This window comes from Gossypium raimondii, chromosome 6, assembly GCF_025698545.1.
Source record: "Gossypium raimondii isolate GPD5lz chromosome 6, ASM2569854v1, whole genome shotgun sequence".
In the NCBI taxonomy this organism is placed as follows: Eukaryota; Viridiplantae; Streptophyta; class Magnoliopsida; order Malvales; family Malvaceae; genus Gossypium; species Gossypium raimondii.
The window spans coordinates 3,703,432-3,725,771 of record NC_068570.1 but is presented as its reverse complement, the minus strand read 5'-3'; the positions used below and the strand labels follow the sequence as shown (position 1 = coordinate 3,725,771).

General features: G+C 33.8%; 1 protein-coding gene across 1 annotated transcript; it reads left to right on the top strand.

Moving 5' to 3' along the window:
• The first annotated feature begins 1,319 nt into the window (after window positions 1–1,319).
• Window positions 1,320–2,416, top strand: LOC105774871 (protein TRANSPARENT TESTA 1). Its single transcript, XM_012597438.2, has 2 exons — window positions 1,320–1,838; window positions 1,931–2,416. Exons 1-2 carry the CDS (start codon window positions 1,326–1,328, stop codon window positions 2,354–2,356), a joined length of 939 nt encoding a protein of 312 aa, XP_012452892.2. The 5' UTR covers window positions 1,320–1,325; the 3' UTR covers window positions 2,357–2,416.
• The last annotated feature ends 19,924 nt before the right edge of the window (window positions 2,417–22,340 follow it).

The following is a 22,340-nucleotide window of genomic DNA, read 5'->3' as shown; positions in this document are numbered from 1 at the left end:
GACCCTCCTTTGCATGGTGGCATTATTCAACAAATATATGCCCCTTGATAGGATCCAATACAAATAGGGGGAAATGGAAATGAGTCCTTTTTTCAGAAATTATCTAGTTAGTGTTAGTTTGCAAGGCATTTCTTTTTCCACTTTTTCAATATTTCATTTGTTTAGGGAAATGAAATACCAGAGTTTCAACATAAAAGTCATATTCATACTATGGTTATGGAAAAAGCTATCTTCCTTGGAGGATGATGGCCTATACTTTTATCAAACTTGTTCAATTTTCATAACAATGCTTTAATGGAGGTTAGTTATATAGTCCATTAATCAACTATATCTGTTATGACTTATGAGAGTTCATAGCACACTGGCTCAGTTTTATATATCCATCACTCTATTGTTAGGACTACACACATTTGATGAAATGTCTCCAAATACAGCATGCTTTTATATTTTAGTACAATGGAGTCCAAAGCCCTTACGATAAACGAAAATATTACTCATTCGAACCTTAGATTGGATGTCGCAGTTACAACCATGCTTATAGGCAAGAGCATTGATGCATTGCATAACAATATGTTGAATAGAATGACAATAATTAGATCATAGACATATCTAAGGAAAGGCTATCAATATTCGAAATTATCCGGAGTTTCTGGTTTAGAATTTAGAATTTAAGGTTTAGAGTTGAATACTTTCCTGACAATGGCAATATGACATTGCCTGTCACAGGTAGCTCATAGCTAGCTAGCTTGAATTCATGCTAAGTGGACTTGACTAGTCGTCATTTGTCTAAGTCCTTGTATATAAGCATACCAGGCACATCAGTGCTCACAGGAAAACCTGTTTTTAAAGTAAGGCTATACCTTAATTCACTGTCAAACCTACTTTTTTTTCCTGTTTTTCTTATCTTACAAATGATAGATAAAAGATTTGTATATATTGAGATTCGAACTCAAAACTTGTTTTATACCATTTTTTTAATTGGATTAAAACTCGAAATAAATGTTTGTAATTTTTATGTATACATAAAGAGAAAAATGAAAAAAAAATGGAGTTTTCAGAAGTCATAGTCCCCGAGTAAAAATAGAAACAATTGATCCCTACAAGGAATTGTGAATCTAATAGCCAAAGGGTGTGTTGTGTGGTGTTGACTAGTGGTGAGAGAGCAAACCAGACTATATAATACATTGCCATAGAATTTGAACCTTCTGTAGTGCAATTCTTGCTAAAGTCAGAAGCCTTGGGCCACAGGATTTAAGGTATTTGCCTTTCCATCCCAAGAGTAGATAAACATAAAAAGCAGCAGATATTTATGAGCCCCTCAACAAATGTTGTTTTCATTCAACTGCATTATTCTCCAGCCACCCTACCTCTTTTCCCTCAATATTCTCTCAATTGGCCTTGGAAATCCAATTATAAAGCCTTTCCAAAAGCTTAATAAAAATAAACCCACATTCTTCCTTGTGCTCTTTTTTCTCATGGAACCTTCAGATGTTTCATGTGATTCTGATCTTGTTTCTAGTACCAATTACCATACTGATATGGAGCCACTTGATCTGTTTCCAGGTGCAATGCATGAGTCACTCGAGCCTATGCCATTGCTGAGTTATGAAAACCCTAAACCATGCAGTGAAGAAGACAAAGAGGATGTCACTGTGGCCTTGCATATTGGTCTCCCTGACCCTTCCAATGGCTCTAATACCAACAGTAGCAAGGAAAACATTGCAAATGGAGGTGGTAAACAGTTTTGGATCCCAACTCCTGAACAAATCCTCATTGGTTTCACAAATTTCTCTTGCCATGTCTGCTTTAAAACATTCAACCGGTACAATAATCTTCAGGTGCAATGCAATCACTCTATATACCATGTTATTTTATGTATGTATGTGTGTGTGTGTTTGACTGATATTATATTCAATGATTTCAATGGTAGATGCACATGTGGGGACATGGTTCTCAATATCGTAAAGGACCAGAGTCACTCAAAGGAACTCAACCTCGAGCCATGTTAGGCATTCCATGCTACTGCTGTGCTGAAGGGTGCAAGAACAACATAGAACACCCAAGGGCAAAGCCATTAAAAGATTTCAGAACATTGCAAACACATTATAAGAGGAAACATGGGCTGAAACCCTTCATGTGCCGCAAGTGTGGGAAGTTCTTGGCGGTGAAAGGTGACTGGAGAACCCATGAAAAGAACTGTGGCAAGCGTTGGCTTTGTGTTTGTGGTTCCGATTTCAAGCATAAGAGATCACTCAAAGACCATATCAAGGCATTTGGGTCTGGTCATGGTCCTTTTCCTCCATCATTTGATGGGGTTGAGGTACTTGAAGATACTGCTTCTTCCCTACATGTCTGAAAACTTCCCTCATTTTCAAACTTCTAATAAAATATATATATCATCCTACTACTTCTTTTCCCCAATCGTATTTCAAACATTAATAATGTGACTCGAACTTGAGCACTAAAAGTAACAAAACCTCAGCCTCATTATTTTTCAAACACAAAATGATGATTTGCTTATTCATTTGCAATGAGTCCAAAATATAAACATCCAAGAAAGGGGGAAGAGAACAAGAACGTAAAGATGAAAACATATAGGGTAACATTATTAGGGTATCTAATGTTGAAGGAGAACTGAGACATAAACTACAGACAATGATATGTATTGGAAGGGTGCTATGTTTAGCTAACAAAACAAGAACAATAGGATATCATCTTGTAAGCGAAAAAAACATTGGATTCTTGACGTAACAAAAAGCATCATGAAGTGTAAGACATTCACTGCCCCTTCAAACACAAAGTGGCAAAAACACTGTGGTCTTATGTGTGCGGCTGTTATTCCAGTTGTTGCAGAGGTGGGTCTAGGATTCTTATTGAAAATTATATACATACGCCCAATATAATCCAAGTTTTGCTGAAATTTTTTATTTGTACTTGATAAATTTAATATTTTGAAGAAGGAAAGTCCTATATTTCTAGCACATATATGCTGAAGGTAAGAAAAAGAATACTTTTTAGGACTAAAATTAAATTATAAATATTGCATGCTTTTAACCATTATATTAATTTATAGTTTTAAATTTTGTAATGGGATGGATCCTTGATAGATAAAGACAAAAGAAAGGCCAAAAAGTTCGATTAAAGGAAGGTTATGTATCAAAAAGTTTTAACATAAAAAATTTGAGAAACACCTAAAAATATTTTATTTAATTTTTGTTATACCTTTATTTGACTGGGGACACGTGGAAACATGAGAATCGATTGGAGAAATACCCATGAGTGATCTTTTGCCTTATATCATTACTATACTACTTGCATGCCTCTATTAGGTCACTTGCTATTATTAAGTATCTTCTTCTCAAGAAGAGAGACCACCCACGAACTATCACTTTCTTATGACTACCTTAAGGTATCAACTAAGGGTCTTTTTTTTTCACTCTTCTCGTCTCTTAAAATTCTAATGTGATAAGCTCTCTTTCACTTCCACTTGAGTCCCCTACTTTTTCAGCTCTCATCCCTAACAAGAGTGAATTGGCTTTCCTTAGTACCATCTTATCTCTCCACTTTCTCCACTCTTATTAATACCGTTGTATCAACCATTTTATTTAAAAGCATATTAAGAAATGTTTCAAAAGTTGCATGGGTTACATCATATTTTGGAGCCAAGTTTAGCATGATCGGACAATAAATAACATAGTTTGAAAATATTTGAATTTATATATTATCTATTGTATTAATTGTCACAACTCAATCTAATTCGCAAGGCATGAACCTTGTTGTGTGAATATAATTTAAAATTGTTATTTTCTTGGGCTCCACATATCCCTTAAGGTTTTGCCATGCTCATATCTGTCTCTAGAGATTCTAATTCACAATACGACACACAAATTCATGCAGTTTGTACAACTAGATAAATTGATATTTGTTCTTCACAATACACTCATTTGTGTGTTGTGAGGTAGGTTTGAATCTCTGCACTCGAGAGCGACAATATCTTAAAAGATTTATAGATGTTTAAAGAAATTAACTTTGATTTTTACGCTCAAGTGCATCTCTAGAGAAATTTTTTTTTTTTTTTGACAAATGCATCTCTAGAGAATTATGGACGTTTAAAGAGGACAACTTTGACTTATACTCTCAAGTACGGGTGGAGCTAGAGGGGTAGGTAGGGCCTAAAAAGAAAATTTGCCCCTTTAATCCCTTTAAAATTAGTAAGATCTTATGTTAATTCAATGATGAAATTGTATTTTGGCCCTTCTAAATTTAAATTTTAATTATAATTTCTCCAAAAATAAAAGTTTTATAATTTAATTCTTTAAAAAATTGTTTATTTTTACACTAATACAACTACACAATTTCACTTTTAACTCTCTTGAAAATGTATTATTTAAATTCGAACTAAAAAATTAATTTCACCCCAATTCTTGAAGGCAAGACCCATGCCCAACAAGTTGAGTCGAGTCATCACATTAATATTGCAAAACCTACCTTAACTTAATTTGTTTTTCATTTATGAACAAGAGTTAATATTTGTTACACATGCAACATATTTATTTTATTTTACAAGTAATCTTAAAAAATTGACATGTACTTTTTAAATACTTTATTATACCTCTATAAAACGCTTATCAATCTCCTGAATTTGTGTACTTTAGACTTCACAATGTTAAGGGATTTACAAGTGTATTATAGAGATATAGTAAAATATTAAAAATAGTATTTGTGAAATTAAAAAAATACATTGTCAATGTACCAAATATCTACCCTTAAATTAAAGGAATAATATTTGGTAAATTACATGTGGAGTTTTAAACTCCACAAGTAAGCGAGGAGTTGATACATGTCCTATAGAATATAGTATAATATTAAAAATATATATTTAAAAAAGTCACATGACAATATTTTAAGATTGATTGTGGAATAAAAAAAATACGCTACCAATGTACTAAATACTAATCCTTAATTAAAATTGATATCAAATTAAAAAGAAAAAGATGTTATGAGAGATAGGAGGAAGAGTATTTTTTCAAAATTTAAGTAAATGTATAATGTATATCAAATTATGTCACACTTATCGTGAGTAAACAAGTTTATGTAAAAATTAAATATATTTATAAAAATTATGTAAAACTAAATTAAACTTTGGTTGAAGTTGCTTTGAGGATGTTGGTACGTATAACTGGATTTTTTAATTATTTTATAATTGAGTTAGTGTTTAGCTTACTCATGACACTAATTTAGATAAGAATTTAAATATAATATAAACAAATAAACAAGGTTAAATTTAGTTGAAAATTTTAGGAGTCAAAATTAATTTATAATCTATAATATATATAATTATGAGTTTGATTTTTTTAAATAAACGAAAATATTCTTTATTGTTTATTATATTACTAAATTGACATTAAAAATACTAGCTAGAAATCTTGTCACACACTTAGGCGTGTAAAAATCATAAATTTAAAATACGATATCTGCTTAAAAGAACATATAATAAATAATGAAACGTATGGTGTAAAACTAATTAATAATAACACATAAAATATGTACGTTATTAAAATGAAAATAATGTATTAATTGTTTACCATGGTGCTGTATATATTAATAACAATCGATATAGTTAATAAAATTAAAATGTATACTAATATCAAAATAAAGCTTTAGTTGACTAATATGAATTAAAATTTTACTAATGCAACAATTGACATACCACATGAATATTTTATTATTTTTTAAGTGAAAAGACTAAAATATTCTCAAATAGTATTACTTATTTTAGTTACGGAAGAGCATTTTTGTAACTTCCTAATCGAGTTAGTGATTCGGTTGAGGGTGACACCAACTCAATTAGGAGCTTAAATAATAGTATAAAATTATACCATTTAAAAATTAAAATTAAGATGTAATATAAATAATCTTTACTACTGTAAAGAACAAAGGAATGGAAAAAGTTAAAAGGATTATTAATAAGTTAGAAAAGCTTTTTCGAAAATGATTTCCATGGAAATAATGATATGTTAGGTTATTTTTAATTAATATTATATGTCGAAACTGTTTTTTTGAAAACAAAAATTTTGGTTGTCGACTTAAAAAAAACAAAAACTGGAGTCGCCACCGATCCTTGATTGGGGTGTGATCGGCTCACATTAAAAACAATTTTGGTCGGCGAAATTTGAGAAAACAGGTTCGGGAGTCAGTTACGCACGAGGAAGGGTTAGAACCCTCGAAACGCCCAAAATCGGTACCAAATTGATTATTTAATGTCTTGGTGTCGAAAACTTGAAAAGATTTTAAAAGACAACTTCTTATCTCGTGAATGAATCAAAATAGTAAGACATTCTTATTTCAAAGAAATAAAACACCACACCCAGTGAGTTAGGGCACAATATTTTTAAATCTTCAAAATACCCGAATATTGCCTTTTGCTTTTGAAAATTCTTATTTCGAGAAGTCAAAATATCAGGACCAGTAAGTTAGGACCCAACATTTTGAACTCCCAAGAATAAGCTTTTATTTAAAATTTACGAATTTGTTACAGAATAAATTCTTGGTTTTCTAAATTCATCAAAAAAATAATCGCAATCCAGTAAGTTAGGATACGATCTTTCTCGAGAATCATGGATGCCAAATATTCAAGAATTTATAAAATAGGATGATTTAAATACTTTGACAAAATCAAAATATATATTTTTAAAAGTATTATAAAATATTAATGCATAACATGAAACCATTATTTTTATTTAAATTATACATGTATATGTATTTACAAAATATATATATAAACACATACAAGTAAATTTAAAAATATGTATACGCATGTATATTTAACACATATATAAGCATACATATATAAAAAATGGAATGGAACACATCAATAAAAAACTAATAAAAAATGCATGTATGTATTTGAACATCGTGAAAATAAATATATGAATGTAAAAACTATGGGAATAAAATAAAAGGCAGATATAAAAGTATGTGAAAAGTGTGTATGCTATAAAATGAATATGTGTATATATAAAATACAAAATATATAGAAGTTAGGAAGAAGTATACGCGTATTTACAAAAGCTTAAAAATATGTACATATAATATACAAAATGTGGAGAATATATTTACAATAATTTTAAAATAGTGTATGAATATGAAAAAATGAAGGATAATATACATGTGAAAATATATATATATATATATATATATATATATACACGTATATACACATTTACAAAGGCAAAAAAGGGTTTTTTAAGGAAAAAATAAACAGTATATATATAGAAGTTAGGAAATAAAATTGAAATAAAAACATATGAAAAAAAACGTATATTACAAAAATGCACATGTGTACATTATATAAAAACTACGCGAATGTACAAATATAAAAATAAAAAAAATAATGATGATAATAAATAATATAACAATAATAATAAATAATGGGAGAAAATAAATTTAAAAAAAAAACAAATCGTAAAAAAGGGACCAAATAGTTAAAAAAAACTAGAAATCAATGAAAGGCAAAATAACGTGTCAAATCGCGACACGCGAGTTACATGGAGGGCCAAATCGGAAATAATCCGCCTCTCCAAAACGGTGTGCGGTGATATGGGCTGAATTGAACAACGGCAGAAACATGCAGGGCCAAATTAAAAAGAAACAAAAACTTGATTTGAAAACGATTTTAAAAATTTAGGGACCGAATGCACAAATGGACCATTTAAAGGAAAACGCGCGGATCCTAGAACCGGGTCGGGTCGACGCGAGGATCCTCCCCCCTAAAACAGCGTCGTTTCAATTTTGTTATAAAATTAAAAAATTCCTAAAACAATCACTATCTGCTTTCTTTTTTTAAAACACAAACTAACCCTAACTAGGGTTTTCTTTGTTTTCTCTGCCGCCACTCTCAGTCAAGGCCGTCCCTTGGCCTCCGCCTATGCCCCGACCTCGATTGCGACGGAGGTGGTGTCGACTCAACGACTCCGATGACTAAGGTAAGTCCTTCGCCTTTCTTTATATGTAAAATGAAGTAAAATGAAAATAAAAAAAACATATATATGTAAATAGAAAGAATGGGCACTGCAAAGTAAAAACCTTTGTAAAAAACAAGTTCGATCTGTATTTTCTCTGTATTTCTCCTCTATTTTCGTCTCTATCCTTTACATTCAAAAATCCCCCTTTTTACTTTTTCCACAAGTTTTTATAACCGAAAATTAAACAAATAAAATCCCACAAAATACAAAAAAACATCATTATTTTCTGCTATTGTTGCGTTGAATCCGTTTTCCTTGCAGGTATGGCGGTCGTAGAGGCACGATTTACGCGGAGAAGGACTCGGGCTACTGTGGTAGAGGCGGCTGCTGGTGCTACCTAGGCTAGAGTTTTCTGGACTGGGCTAGGGTTAATGTAATTGGGCTGAATTTTTTGGTTTAGTCTGTAGATGGGTAATTGGGCCTGCTGTGTTTTTATTTTGTATGGGCCCGGGCAGAAAAATTGGGTATTACAGCTGCCCCTCTTTGCTCGTTGTCGTGTAACGGGAACAGAGCAAAGACTAAAATACCCAATTGTGCCCGGTTTTACTAAGCCTCGACTTCTTCAGTGCTTCTTTTCTTCAGGTAGCATCATTCCTTCCTACTGCATCTTCAGAGGTATAGGAACTGGTGCTCCAATCTACCCTACTGGAATGTCGAGGAGATAGGATTCACACGTTGTAGCTTCTCAAAAAAACTAAATTCGCTATCTTTAACCTGCTCCACTGCAACTTCAGGGAGATAAGACTTGTAGCTTCAATTTGTTCTGCTACAACTTAAAGATAAATCTGATGCGATCTGCTCTACTGCAACTTCAGAGAGATGAGATATGCGGTTTTAGTCCACTCCATTGCAACTCCAAGGAGATAGGACCGATTATTTCTGTCTGCTCCACTGCAACTTCAGGGAGATAAGACTTGTATCTTCAATCTACTTCGCCACCAGTATGGGAAGACAAGATTTGCTCTCTTTGATCTACTTCATGCCAATACATGAATACAAGATCTACTTTCTTCGATCTACTTCATGCCAATACATGAAGACAAGATCTGCTTTCTTCGATCGATTCCACTGCCGACTAGAGAGATAGAATTACTAGCTTCAATATACTCCACTGTAACCTCAGGGAGGTAAAATCTGCCATCTTCGATCTACTCCACTACTGCCTAGGGAGATAAGACCTGTAATCTTCAATCTATTCCACTGTTGCCCATGGAGATAGAATTACTGGCTTCAATGTACTCCACTGTAACCTCAGGGAGGTAAAATCTGTCATCTTCGATCTGCTCCACTACTGCTTAGGGAGATAAGATCTGTAATCTCCAATCTATTCCACTGCTACCCAGGGAGATAAAAATACTGGCTTCAATGTACTCCACTGTAACCTCAGGGAGGTAAAATTCGCCATCTTCGATCTGCTCCACTATTGCTTAGGGAGATAAGATCTGTAATCTTCAATCTATTTCACTGCTGCCCAGGGAGATAGAATTACTGGCTTCAATGTACTCCACTGTAACCTTAGGGAGGTAAAATCCACCATCTTTGATCTGATCCACTGTCAATGCAGGAAGGCAAGATCTGGTATCTTCAATCTATTCCACTGTTGCCCATGGAGATAGAATTAATGGCTTCAATGTACTCCACTATAACCTCAGGGAGGTAAAATCCGCCATCCTTGATCTGCTCCACTACTGCTTAGGGAGATAAGATCTGTAATCTTCAATCTATTCCACTGCTGCCTAGGGAGATAGAATTACTGGCTTCAATGTACTCCACTGTAACCTCAGGGAGGTAAAATCCACCATCTTTGATCTGCTCCACTACTGCTTAGGGAGATAAGATCTGTAATCTTCAATCTATTCCACTGCTGCCGAGGGAGATAGAATTACTGGCTTCAATGTACTCCACTGTAACCTCAGGGAGGTAAAATCCACCATCTTCGATCTGCTCCACTACTGCTTAGGGAGATAAGATCTATAATCTTCAATCTATTCCACTGCTGCCCAGGGAGATAGAATTACTGGCTTCAATGTACTCCACTGTAACCTCAGGGAGGTAAAATCCACCATCTTCGATCTGCTCCACTACTGCTTAGGGAGATAAGATCTGTAATCTTCAATCTATTCCACTGCTACCGTGGGAGATAGAATTACTAGCTTCAATGTACTCCACTGTAACCTCAGGGAGGTAAAATCCGCCATCTTCGATCTACTCTACTACTACCTAGGGAGATAAGATCTGTAATCTTCAATCTACTTCACGCCAATACATGAAGACAAGATCTGCTTCTTTTTAACCTGCTCCACTGTTGATCAGGGAGATAAGGCTTATGATTTCACCGATCTACTCTCTATGGAACATGACCTGTATGATTCATTTTATGAACCTTATTATACCTAGTGATTAGGATGTCATGATCAGAATGAATCAAATGCCCCTAACTAGACATGTATGAATGACATTTGAATGAATGCAGAATGTCATGAAAATGATATTTTAACGCTTGAGTTATTATTACTCCAAGTTTATTAAGGTTTTATCGCTAATGTGCTATAGCGCCTTTGCTCGACTAGCATCTCCAGAGAAACACTTGACCAGATTGCCCCCACTATAAACCTCCAAGTTTAATCTACTGGAATGCAAAATTTGTACCATATTCTCCCGTTGTAACCCAAGAGTAAAAAGATTCGACCTTTTCTCAATCCTCTGCTATCACAATTCAAGAATATAGGATGTGAAACTCTTTGGTCTCTTGCATCATTCCTAGGGTGTCATACCAAATGCTCAATGCACAAATGAAGAATTTTCCTCTCCAAGAACTTCTTCTTATTATTCAGTGATCATTGCTTGCTTGTTCATCTAAGCTTTGTCACCAACACGACATATCGCCATTTAGACAACAAAATTCAAAGGGATAGTCTTAATTTAGACTCTTCCTTATTAGATTTCCAACATTTAACCTGGTGCATTCTAAACAATAGTCCTGCTTGAGGTTCCTATATTATTTAGAAATTTCAAAAGTAATATGCAAAACTTCCCTTGTGAAAGTTTTATTAGTCTATTAATCATTACTCTAATGCAACACACTTACAAAGAGAACAAAATGATGGATAAAATTGAATTGGTTCTGAGCATAGCTCGAAATGAAAAATTTATCAAAGATAATAAAGATGGATAACAAAGACATTGATTTAGGAATGCGTATCTTGGAAATGAATAAAGTGTTCCAAGAATAACAAAAATAGTATAAGGATTAGGTTCCCCAAATATCGCAGCTTGAACTTCTCTGTACAAACTTTCTGAAGACCATTCTGAGTTTAACATGTGTTTAGGAGATCTACAGTACTTTGTCGATGCCCCAAAATGTCGCCTACCCTTTCCTATTGATTCAGGTATAGCAAGACCAATGCATGCCCCATTCTGGTCATATCTGAGCCGCCCTTTCCGGGTTTTCAACTCGAATCCCCTTTGGTCCCAAGGTGCCCTTTGCGGGTTTTCACCTTGGCCTCTCCATTTTTTCTCTTTTTCTCTTTTTATTTTTTTGGACTCAAAGCACCCTTTGCGGGTTTTCACCTTGGCCCCCCCTTTTTTTTTAGAAATCAAAACGCCCTTTGCAGGTTTTCAACTTGGTTCCTTCTTCTTCTTAAGCGAAGTATTTATTGATTGAATCTGAGTTTGCAGGACTTTGCAGGTTTATCATCCATCTCGCTCAAAATCAAAGCTCTTTTGGAAAAGACCTTCTCTATAACATAAGTTTCTTCCCAATTTGACATCCGTTATATTTTTTGTAGAGTGAGGATCTTCTTCAGCATTAGGTCGCCATTGTGGGATTCTCTGGGACAAACCTTTTGCTATAGGCTCGCATCGTTCATTTCTTGGTACATCTGACCCTGATGAATAGTTTCTAGCATTTTTCTTCAACTAATTCAACTAATCGTATTAGGATTGGATCTTCATCCTACTTCAGCTTAGTCAAAACTCGAAGAGAAAGAATTTCAACTTCAATGAAAAAAACGTGATAAACTGGAAAGAGTGGCATTGCCCCGGTAGAGTTTTCATTGCACCATTCATGATATTCACCTTGAACATGCTACAAATTTCTGATATCGTGCTGTTGTTCAGATTGTAATGACAGCGCTTAAATCGGGCACATCCTGGTATGACTATGCGAATGCATCTTTGAATGCTTGAAGTAACTCAACAACGTCTTGCTTTACTTTTTTGGTCATGCATGTTCCCTCAAGGTCACGGCCTCTATTGTCTCATTTGTTTCTCTTATTGCATTACCATCCTTAATAAGTCAGGAGATAAGCTACAATTTATGACATCTCCAAAGTCATGAGATCCCTCTAAACACATATCTCACTTAAAAGGAGATTCTAAGTCTGTAGTAGCGTCACTCATGTCATTGATATCCAAGGACCTATTGTAGGTGCTAAAGGATATACAAAGAATAATATGAATGAATGAATGAATGGTTTGGCAGAAAAAATCCAAAAGAATGAGAAAAAAAATCGTAAAGAATGAAAGAACATTTGCTCAAAGATGATTGCAATAATGTATTTCGTTAAAATAATGTTTAGACATGAGCCTATTTCACAAAGAAGTTCTTATTGCTTCTAGGCTAAAAGCAACAAGTGTGTTCTGAACATTACTCTAACAGACTTTAAATACTTCAGGGGTTTCCTCTACAGTCTCATTATTTAGAACACCTCTAAGGCGAATATCTAACAGGGATCCTTTTAATTGTGTCTGCATATATGGCATCGATGTGCAAACTTCTCACCACTTCTTCATACATTGCAGTCCCTCCATCCTCAATCATGATTGGGTAACAGATTTTCTGCACTTGATGAGTCACCCAACTTGACAATACCCATGTTGATGAATTTTTCAACTAGCTTTTTGAAGGTAATGCAATTCTTTATTGAGTGCCCCGTAATTCCCGCATGGTAGTCACATTGCGCGTTCGCATCATACCACATAGGATAAGGAGGTTGTGGAGGTTTTAAGTAATGAGGAGCAACAACATGCGCATCAAACAAGCTTTGATACAGATCCTTATATGACATCGGAATTGGTGTGAACTGGAGCTTCTCAGTACCTGGTTTCATTCTAGATTCTTGTCTTAATAAACCTTGTTGGTTAGTAGCCACCTTTCTTGGCTGACTCACAATAACTGGTTTAGAGTAACTCGTGTTGTTCACCTCATTTTCTCTTTTCCTTAAGATTGACCTCTTGTTACTCTCCTCTGCATCAATTTTCCCGCTCCTTACGGCGCTTTCAATCATTTCACCATTCATGACTATGTCAGAAAAGCTTTTTGTGGCACTTCCTAACATATGTGTGATGAACAGGGCTTTCAATGTATTTATAAAAAGCATCGTCATTTCCTTCTCTAAGAGCGGTGGTTGAACTTGGACTGCGACTTCCCTCCATCTTTGTGCGTACTGCCTAAAGCTTTCGCTCGGCTTCTTCTCCATGTTTTGAAGGGTAATTCTATCAGGAGTCATGTCTATCACATGACTATATTGTTTCATGAATGCTTGTGCCAAGTCCCTCCATGAACCAATCGTGGTACGGCTCAGCTAATTGTACCACTTAGATGCTGCCCCTACTAGGCTATCTTGGAAACAGTGTATTAATAGCTGGTCATTGTTAACGTATCCAGCCATTCGCCTGCAGAACATGGTGATATGAGCCTCTGGGCAAGTCGTCTCATTGTACTTCTCGAATTCCGGCATCTTAAACTTATGAGGGAGTACCAAATCAGGAACTAAGCTCAGCTCTTTAGCGTCAATCCTACGACAGCTTTCAGTGACTTCCATCGCCCTAAATTTCTCCTCGAGCCATTTGCACCTTTCCTCTAGCTGCTTTGGTAACTCCTCATTTATTCTTTCCTTTTCAGCCACTTCATCGAAGTTAGGAATGGCAGAGTTAACAGGACAATTTTCGGGGTTAGAGCCCAATCTAGCTTGAAAGTTCGAAGCACTGGCCTGGGACTGCTGAGGCCTGATTGTGACAGTGAGTTTGTGCGGATATTTAGCTTGAGTTCGAACATGTGGAGGAGTAAAGCCTGGAGGATAGAGTGGTTCATTACCCTCTTCGACATCAGTCATGGGACCCTTTCCCTTATCACATCCCCCAGTCAACAGTTTGGTTAGCTTCGCCATCATATCATCTTGGAATTCTCGCATCTTCTCAGACATATCCTGTTGCTTCTTATCTAACCACTCCTGCACCTGTAGCTGAAGTCGGTCTTGCATCTCCTTCTGACACTGTTCGAGTTTTTCCAATCTCTGATCCATGTCCTTAATCTTTGCTCGAGTGCCGTAACGGTGCTTGGTCAATTGGTTGGTTTCCAGGTTAACTGAGCATTGATTTTAGTTAATTAGGATCTTTTAACTGTGTTTAATGCATATGATGTAATGAAATGCAAATGCATGAAATGAATGCGAAAAGAGACGTTGATTCATGTTCAATTTTTTTATTAGAAAGCTTTACTAGAAAACAAATCTCTTTACATAAAGCGGACACATATATACGGCTTTGCCCTTGTACTCCCAGTAAAGACACTGACCATTCAGATGTTAAGATACATCTCACGAATTTGACCTCCTTTTTGTTTGATCTAGGTTGTAAATTATTGCTCATTCACGTTCATTAGCTTCTTTATGAGATTGGGACCTTTGATGACTTTTGAATAAACTTTGACAATTTGGATCCTCAAGTCATGCAGTAAAGTCGTATACTCCTCTTGTTCGGCTTTTCGTGCCATGTTTTCTTCGGACCACCGTATTATCTTCCACCTTATCAAGAAACCCGTATTCCATAACAAGCTTTCTAATCTAGTAATCGAACTCAAATCAACATCTCTTTTCTACGATGCAAATGCAATGCAATCATGATGTCATGTAATCAAAACAAAATAAACCCAAGTCAGTATCACACCAAAAAGATATAATCCAATACAAACATTAAATAGCAAGAACATTTATTCAGGAATCCACTAGGGTTTGGTATAGCTCTACCTAGGGCAAGTTCCTAAAGCTCACTATATGAGGCTTAGTTTCTAGAGTAAGGGTACCCGAACCAGCAGATTCCTCGATCCTCACCCATTATAGGCTCATGTGGATCGAGTTCAGTTCAGGGGGATACATTTCCCTATGGCTGCACGGAGATGAAAATCTCACGAAGACATAGGTACGGATGTATCCCAGAAGCGGCCCACTACCCTGTACGGAGGTGAAAACCTCACGAAGGACTAGCTTCTCACTCTCACTTAAAGGGGTAAAACTGACCAACTTATGAAATGCAAAATGCAAATATAGGTCAACCAGCTTGGTTCAACCATGGGAATGAACCACAATGAAAACCAAAAAAATGAGAAAGGAAATCATGATTTAAAAAAACTTATAATTTTCGACACAAAGACAAAATATAACCAAGTCATGGCTCGACTCTCTTAGTCCCCAGCGGAGTCGCCAAGCTGTTGAAACCGTTTTTTTTGAAAACAAAAATTTTAGTTGTCGACTTAAAAAAAACAAAAACTGGAGTCACCCCAATCAAGGATCAGTGGCGACTCCAGTTTTTGTTCTTTTTTAAGTCGACAACCAAAATTTTTGTTTTCAAAAAAACGGTTTCGACATTATAATTATAGTTTATAAAAAGTTTTAGTTTATAATGATAAATTCTTATTATTTATTATTTATTTTTATAATTTTATAATTGCTTAGGGTTACATTCAAAACTAATGGAAAATTATAGTCTCCGTCAATTAAGATTTGTGTGTTAAAAGAAAAGGTCAAGAGAAATTAATCATTGTGGTGTTTCTCAAATCCGATCGATGATTCCAATTCAACATCGATAATTTTCTATAATTTCGGTTTGCAAAATACAAAGATCTTGAATTTTTACTTTTGATTCAATTTAAATTTAAGTTTTATTTAATAAATTTTATATGTAATTTTAAATTAGAAAATATATTTTTATATTAAGACTAAAAATTTAATGTTTTGAATTTAAATATTAATATTAATATTTAATTTGATAATTTTAATAAATTAAAATCATAATTAATTTTATCTATTATTGATGAAGAATTACAAATTAAATCAACTTTTGAATGCTTAAAATACTCTTTATTTTTAAGATATTTATACGAATTATAAAGATAGGGTTACTCTTGTAACTTTATTCAAAGTCAAAGTGTTTAGATAGGATACATTTCATATATTACTATTTTATTGTCATATTAAAATAATTAAATAAAAACTTAAATGAGTTTGAAATTTAATAAATATTAAAATACACTTTGTATTTCAATTACATTTTCATTCTCATTTAAATTATCTAATTACATACCGTATAAAATGTTTAAAATTTTAAAAATAAAATTAATAAATATAAAAATCACGTGCAATGCAAGAGACACTGAAAACTAGTTATATCAAAATTGAAACGAAAATGTAAAATATAAAAATAGGCTTAATAAGAATGAAAGGATTTAGGGGTCGAGGTTGCCAGCCTCCTTAGATTCCCCCTCTGTGTATTATATGTTTGATGGTTTCATTGGAATCTTGGTCTTATGCAAATAGACAAAATGTAACACCCAAAATATATAAGATTGAATGAAATAAATAACCAAGAAATGATTTAGTTTTTATGGTTACATAGTTAGTGCATTTCTTAGAGATCTCAGGTTTTATTCACCCCTCTCATTTCTTTTCTTTTTATTTTCAACAAAATAGGATGAGAGTCACTTCAAAATAAATATTAATTGATGTAAAAACATAATAAGAAATGGGTAATAGCCCAATGGTTAACATACCACTCTCTCCCCTAGCATAACCAAGTTCAAGCCATGCCTTTTAATTTCAACAGGAAGGGGAAATTACCTTGCAGCCTCCTAACATCAATTTAATCTCTAACCTTGCCAAGAATTGGTAAGTTCATTATTAATTTCGTTTGAAGGACTCAATTTAGGTACCCCGGACCAGATCTAAGTGCGAGAAACGTCATTTGAGATCCTAGAGACAGGTGAATCGGGACAAATCGTGTCTCAAGATAGTGCCACATAGTTAGCTACACAGGCGTGTGGACCACACGGCCCCCTCACATGGTCATGTTTCCCTTCAAACCTTAGGAAATTTGATTCTCAAATAGTTTAGAACCTTCCACATGGCCACGGCTTGCCACACGGTCATGTCCCCATGTAGGTTGATTTGACGAATACCACAAGGTCACAATCTGTCACACGGTCTAACCACACAGTCCAGGGCTTTCCAAACGGTCCAGCCACACGGTCGTGTGTCCCCTGTTTCTTAGATTTTATAATTTTGGCCTAGAATTTTATGTTTTGTTTTGTTTAGTCCCTGAATGGTTCCCGAACTATTTTTAGTGTTTTATTTTAATCAATTGAGCCATTGATGGTATGGATAATGTTAGGACCCATACTCTTATTGATTGAATTATTATGCATGAACTGTGAATAATTTAAATATATATGCCTATTGTATCTATATTGGTGATTACGCGTACAACATGCCTTAATCTTATCGTTAATTCAAATCCATGATAAGCATGTTTTGATGTTGTAGTGATTAAATAAGAGCATATTTATTGCTACCAAATTGATCTGTTGAAATCATATTGTTCATTCCCATTTTATTTGTTATAAGCATGTTATATTACATTACATGGGAAGGATGCTTTGAAAAGGAGGAAGTTCCAGCAGAATATAAATTTGCAACGCAGGTGGTTTATCCATATACATTTGGCAGCTTCCATCTGCATTTACAGCATATTAACCTGCAACACTGGTGGTTCGCCCATCCATTATCTGGCAGCTCTTATCTGCAAACTTGTTATGTATTCATAACCATCTAGCAAGGTATTATCCTACAACTTTATGGTTTATCCACAACCTGGTGTGTAGGGATGGACGAGTTCTACAAAACTCTTATTATGGTGTGTAGTGGTGGGTAGGATCTTTTCTGTAAATTTTGAAGTTGTATTGCATTTGCAAAGTATGTGTAAATGATTTTGAAGATTTTTGAGATGGTATATATGTGTATGATGTTGATTGTTAATCTGATATTTCAAATATGCTATTGTAAATTATTATATGTGATGTGATTTTATATGCTAATCGGTTGCATTGATTATCTTGTGATGGAACTCACACTGAACTTCATAGTTTACTCCCTTTTTTTTCTATCTTTTCAGATAACTCACCAGGTTAGGATGTGAACACGTCATTTGAAGGGTCTCGGATCGGCTTGTTTTCTATAATATTTATGCTTAATATTTGATATTTTATCATTCAGAGGTTGTTGTTTTTTTTTTTTTTTGAATTGTGACATGGGTATTAGGATTTGGGTTTGTTTTTATTTTGTATGACATTTAATTTAAATTTTAGGATATCAAGTTATGATTATTAATTAACTATGTTTGAACCCTGACTTTTATTAAAAAAATATTTTTCATTTTTTCGCTACTAAATTGTAATTAAGATTTCAAGTAATAAATAAATTGGTAATTAACTAAGTTTTCTTCCAAAGATAAACAAATGTTTTAAAATGATTGTTTTCAAAACACCGATAGCTTACTTGGGCACTTCGGTGGCTAATGTAATCTTTCGACGTTGGGTCTAACCTTTAGGATGGGTTGGGGAGGTTACATTTGATGGTATCAAAGCTTAGGTTTTTTAAACTTGGACTGTAAAAATTTGAATAAACTTGCATGCATGAATTTAAAAGGGTATTTTGGGAAAAAAACCATGCCACAAGTTTTTGAAAAAAATGACTTTCTGTAGGAAATTAAATTCGAGACTCCGATGCTGGTCCTACTTTAGTTATTGTTACTTTTGAAACTTTAGATAGACTATAACCTTTAGATTATGAACATTTAGGAGGATCACTAATGCTTGAACATTTGTATGAAAATTGTAGATATACTTTAGACTCTAAAATTTTCACGAGATTAGCTATGAACACCCAAGGTAGACATGGTAAGGGTAGGCCATGTAGGGGTTGCACCTGTAGAGCTGCCCACTGTCCAGAGAGAAAACATGATCCTTAAGGAGGACTATGTTGAGAATTCTACCACCAATGGTGGTGAAAGCTATGAGAATGACGATGATGCTGTGATGTAGGCAATGCTGAGATTGTTGCAAATGGTTGCTAGAGCCTAAATTAGATTAAGAAGTCATGGGTCTATTACAGAGAGACTCCGATCAAATGGGCAGAAACATTCAAGGGTATTGCTGGAACGACTCCCATTATGGCTGAATACTAGATGGAGTTGACTGAGAGAATTTTGAAGGACTTAGCATGTACTTCGTAGCAAAAACTGAAGGGCACTATGTCCTTGCTTAGAAAGGAGGTCTATCGCTGGTGGTAGACTGTTGTAAGCGGTACACAGTCTGATCGGATAAACTGGGTGTACTTTCAAAAGGCCTTTCAAAAGAAGTACGTGGGCATTAGATATTTGGAAACCCGCAGGATCGAGTTTATCGAGCTAAAACAATAAGACAAATCTGTGGCAGAATATGAGGTTGAATTTTAAGGCTCATTTCTTGGTGATTTTATTAATTCTAACCATATGTATTTTTGGGGTGTTACAAGTAATTGGACACATCTTTACTTTGGTCCTTAGCATGTATCTTTTTGTTAGCCCTGCTGTCTGATTTTTTTCAGAGTAATGTTGCCTAATTACCTTATGCTACTTGTCAACTTGTTGAGGCTTTAGTTGTAAGATTAATTGATTATTTTGGGCTTGAGGCGTTACTTTTAACCGGTATAACAATATGTCTCCCTTAAGCTTGAAGCAAGTTATAAAGTGACCTAATGGCATGTTACAACAATATGTCCCTTTTCTCTATTCTCCTCATTTCTTGCCTCTTATTTCCTTTTTATCCTCACTTAAATCCTATCCCCTTTCCTTTCTCCTTTATTTCCTTCCTATATTTTTTTATCTCATCCCTTTATTTTCTCTTTTTTTTAGAAAATTAAGTTTTTTTCCAACATAGGTAGCTTAAAGGATGTTTACGATCACTCAACACCATCGACCTTTACTTGGTAGAGTCCATTTTTCCATTCTCTCTCTTATGAGAGTACAACTATCTAGAGTCTTCTTAGACTCTTTGTCTTCACGTTCTAGTGGTACCCAACAAATTTCTTAGGATTTGATGAGTCAACAATGTATGTATGTGAGCTTGAAGTTTATTTTTGGCAAGTTTTTTGCATATTGAACTTTCAATACAGTGCAACTTTAGTATTCTGGTCATAAGTTGAGTTACAGACCTCCGTTTGAAGCCTATAATATATCAATTTGAAGAGAATTGAAGTATCTAGCTAAATTTATTTATGAATTAAACCCAAAAATGACCAAGAAATTCGGCATGAAAATGATCAAAAAGCCTAGAAAAATTTTGCTTTATGTAATTAATGGCACTTTTGTATTTTCTCCATTATATTATTTTTTTTCCCTATAAATAAATATTATTAAGTTAAGACTTGGCGGTGGACAAAGATATAGCCACTCTTAGTTTTATTTTTTTAAAAGGTTTTTAAAAAGTTTTGATTCTAAAAAGTTTGTGAGATTAAATTGTTTTTAATCTTTCACTGCTCTTTAGTATTTGAATGTTTTCAGGTTTGTTAAATATTCGACCAATATTTGATAACTTAGAACAATTGCTTTGTCAATTAAGGATTTATCAATTGATTGATTTCTAATATTTGTGACAAGCTACATCGTCGTTTGTGTAGTGCAAGCATGCGATCTAACTTAAATGAACCCTAATTGTGTGTTTGTTGGTTAGAATGGAGTCCTTTTCGCCCTTAATGCTATTGATAAATTAAATTGTAAGTGATCGTTATAGGATTAATTTGTCAACAAGGGGAGTAATTAATGGTGATTGTATTGGTTATCGAGAAGATAAGAAGAGATTAGATTGCTAGGTAATCATCTGTAACTATAATCAATTTATTAAAGAACATTGAAATTTATCTTTGTACCAATGATTAATCCCCTTTTTATTTAGTTTTTCTTTTTTGTTTTATTTGAAGGAATAAAATTACTATCGTCCTTTGTGGGTTCTTCCCTACTCATCATTAACCACAAAATTTCGTAGATTTTATTTTTATTGGTCTCAACAGCCTCTCCTTCCTATTAACTAGGCTTAAAATCTTCCAAATTAGCACTCATAGTTAGAGGTGAGCAAAACTCGATTCGACTCGAAAAAATTGAAAAAAAATTTGAATTTCGAGTTAAACAAATCGAGTTATTCGAGTTAATTGAGTTATTCGAATCAACTCGAATTTTTTTTTTCGAATTTCGAGTTCGAATCGAGTTGAGTTTTCGAATTCGAATAACTCGAATAATTCGAATAATTCGAATATCAAACTATAATATTTTACATTTTTACCCTAAACTCCCAAACTTTTTTATTTTTCCCTCAAAACTTTTACTCCCTCCCACTTTCCCCTAAAACTTTTATTCTCTTCCCATCCCACCTCCCATCTACCCCAAACCCTCCCCCCTCCAAATTTTTTTTTAATATTTTCCCTCCAAAATTTTACTCCCCTATTTACTTTCCTCAAACTTTTATTCCCAAAACTTTTATTTTCCCCTAGACTTTTACTTCTCACCCTTTACTCTCAAATAAAAAATTAAAATTATCCAAACAAAAATCACTAAACATAAATAGTAATAATTTTATTTATATATACGATTTATATTATTAAATTAAATTTCATATTTTATATTATTTATATTATTGAATTGTTTAGTCATATTGAATATTTATATTAAAATTGAATTCTTAATTATGCCATAAAATATTCGTGTTAAAATTTTATATTGGTATCAATTTCACATTTTTTAAAATAAATTTTATTAAAAATCATATTTTTATATTTAATATATTTTTAATTCCAAAATACATAGTGACAAGAATCAAGATAATTGAAACAACTAAGCAAACAAATAAGCTAACCAGTATATAAAAAATTAATAAATAAATTATGAGGTGATGAAAGTTAATAAAAAAATTGATTAAGGTGGACAAATTTTATTACGATGGGTGACAACGGTTACAAGGACCCAAAATTATTTTTTAAAATTTAACTTGAACAAATATATTCGATTCGATTCGAATTTCATCTCACTCGACTCGATTCGAGAAAACTTAAAATAAAGTTAGGATGATAAAACGAGATTCAAAAACTCGATTAACTCAAAAATTTTCGATTCGATTCGATTCGATTCGATCAAATGCTCACCCCTACTCATAGTCATGGATGATTTTACTTACGA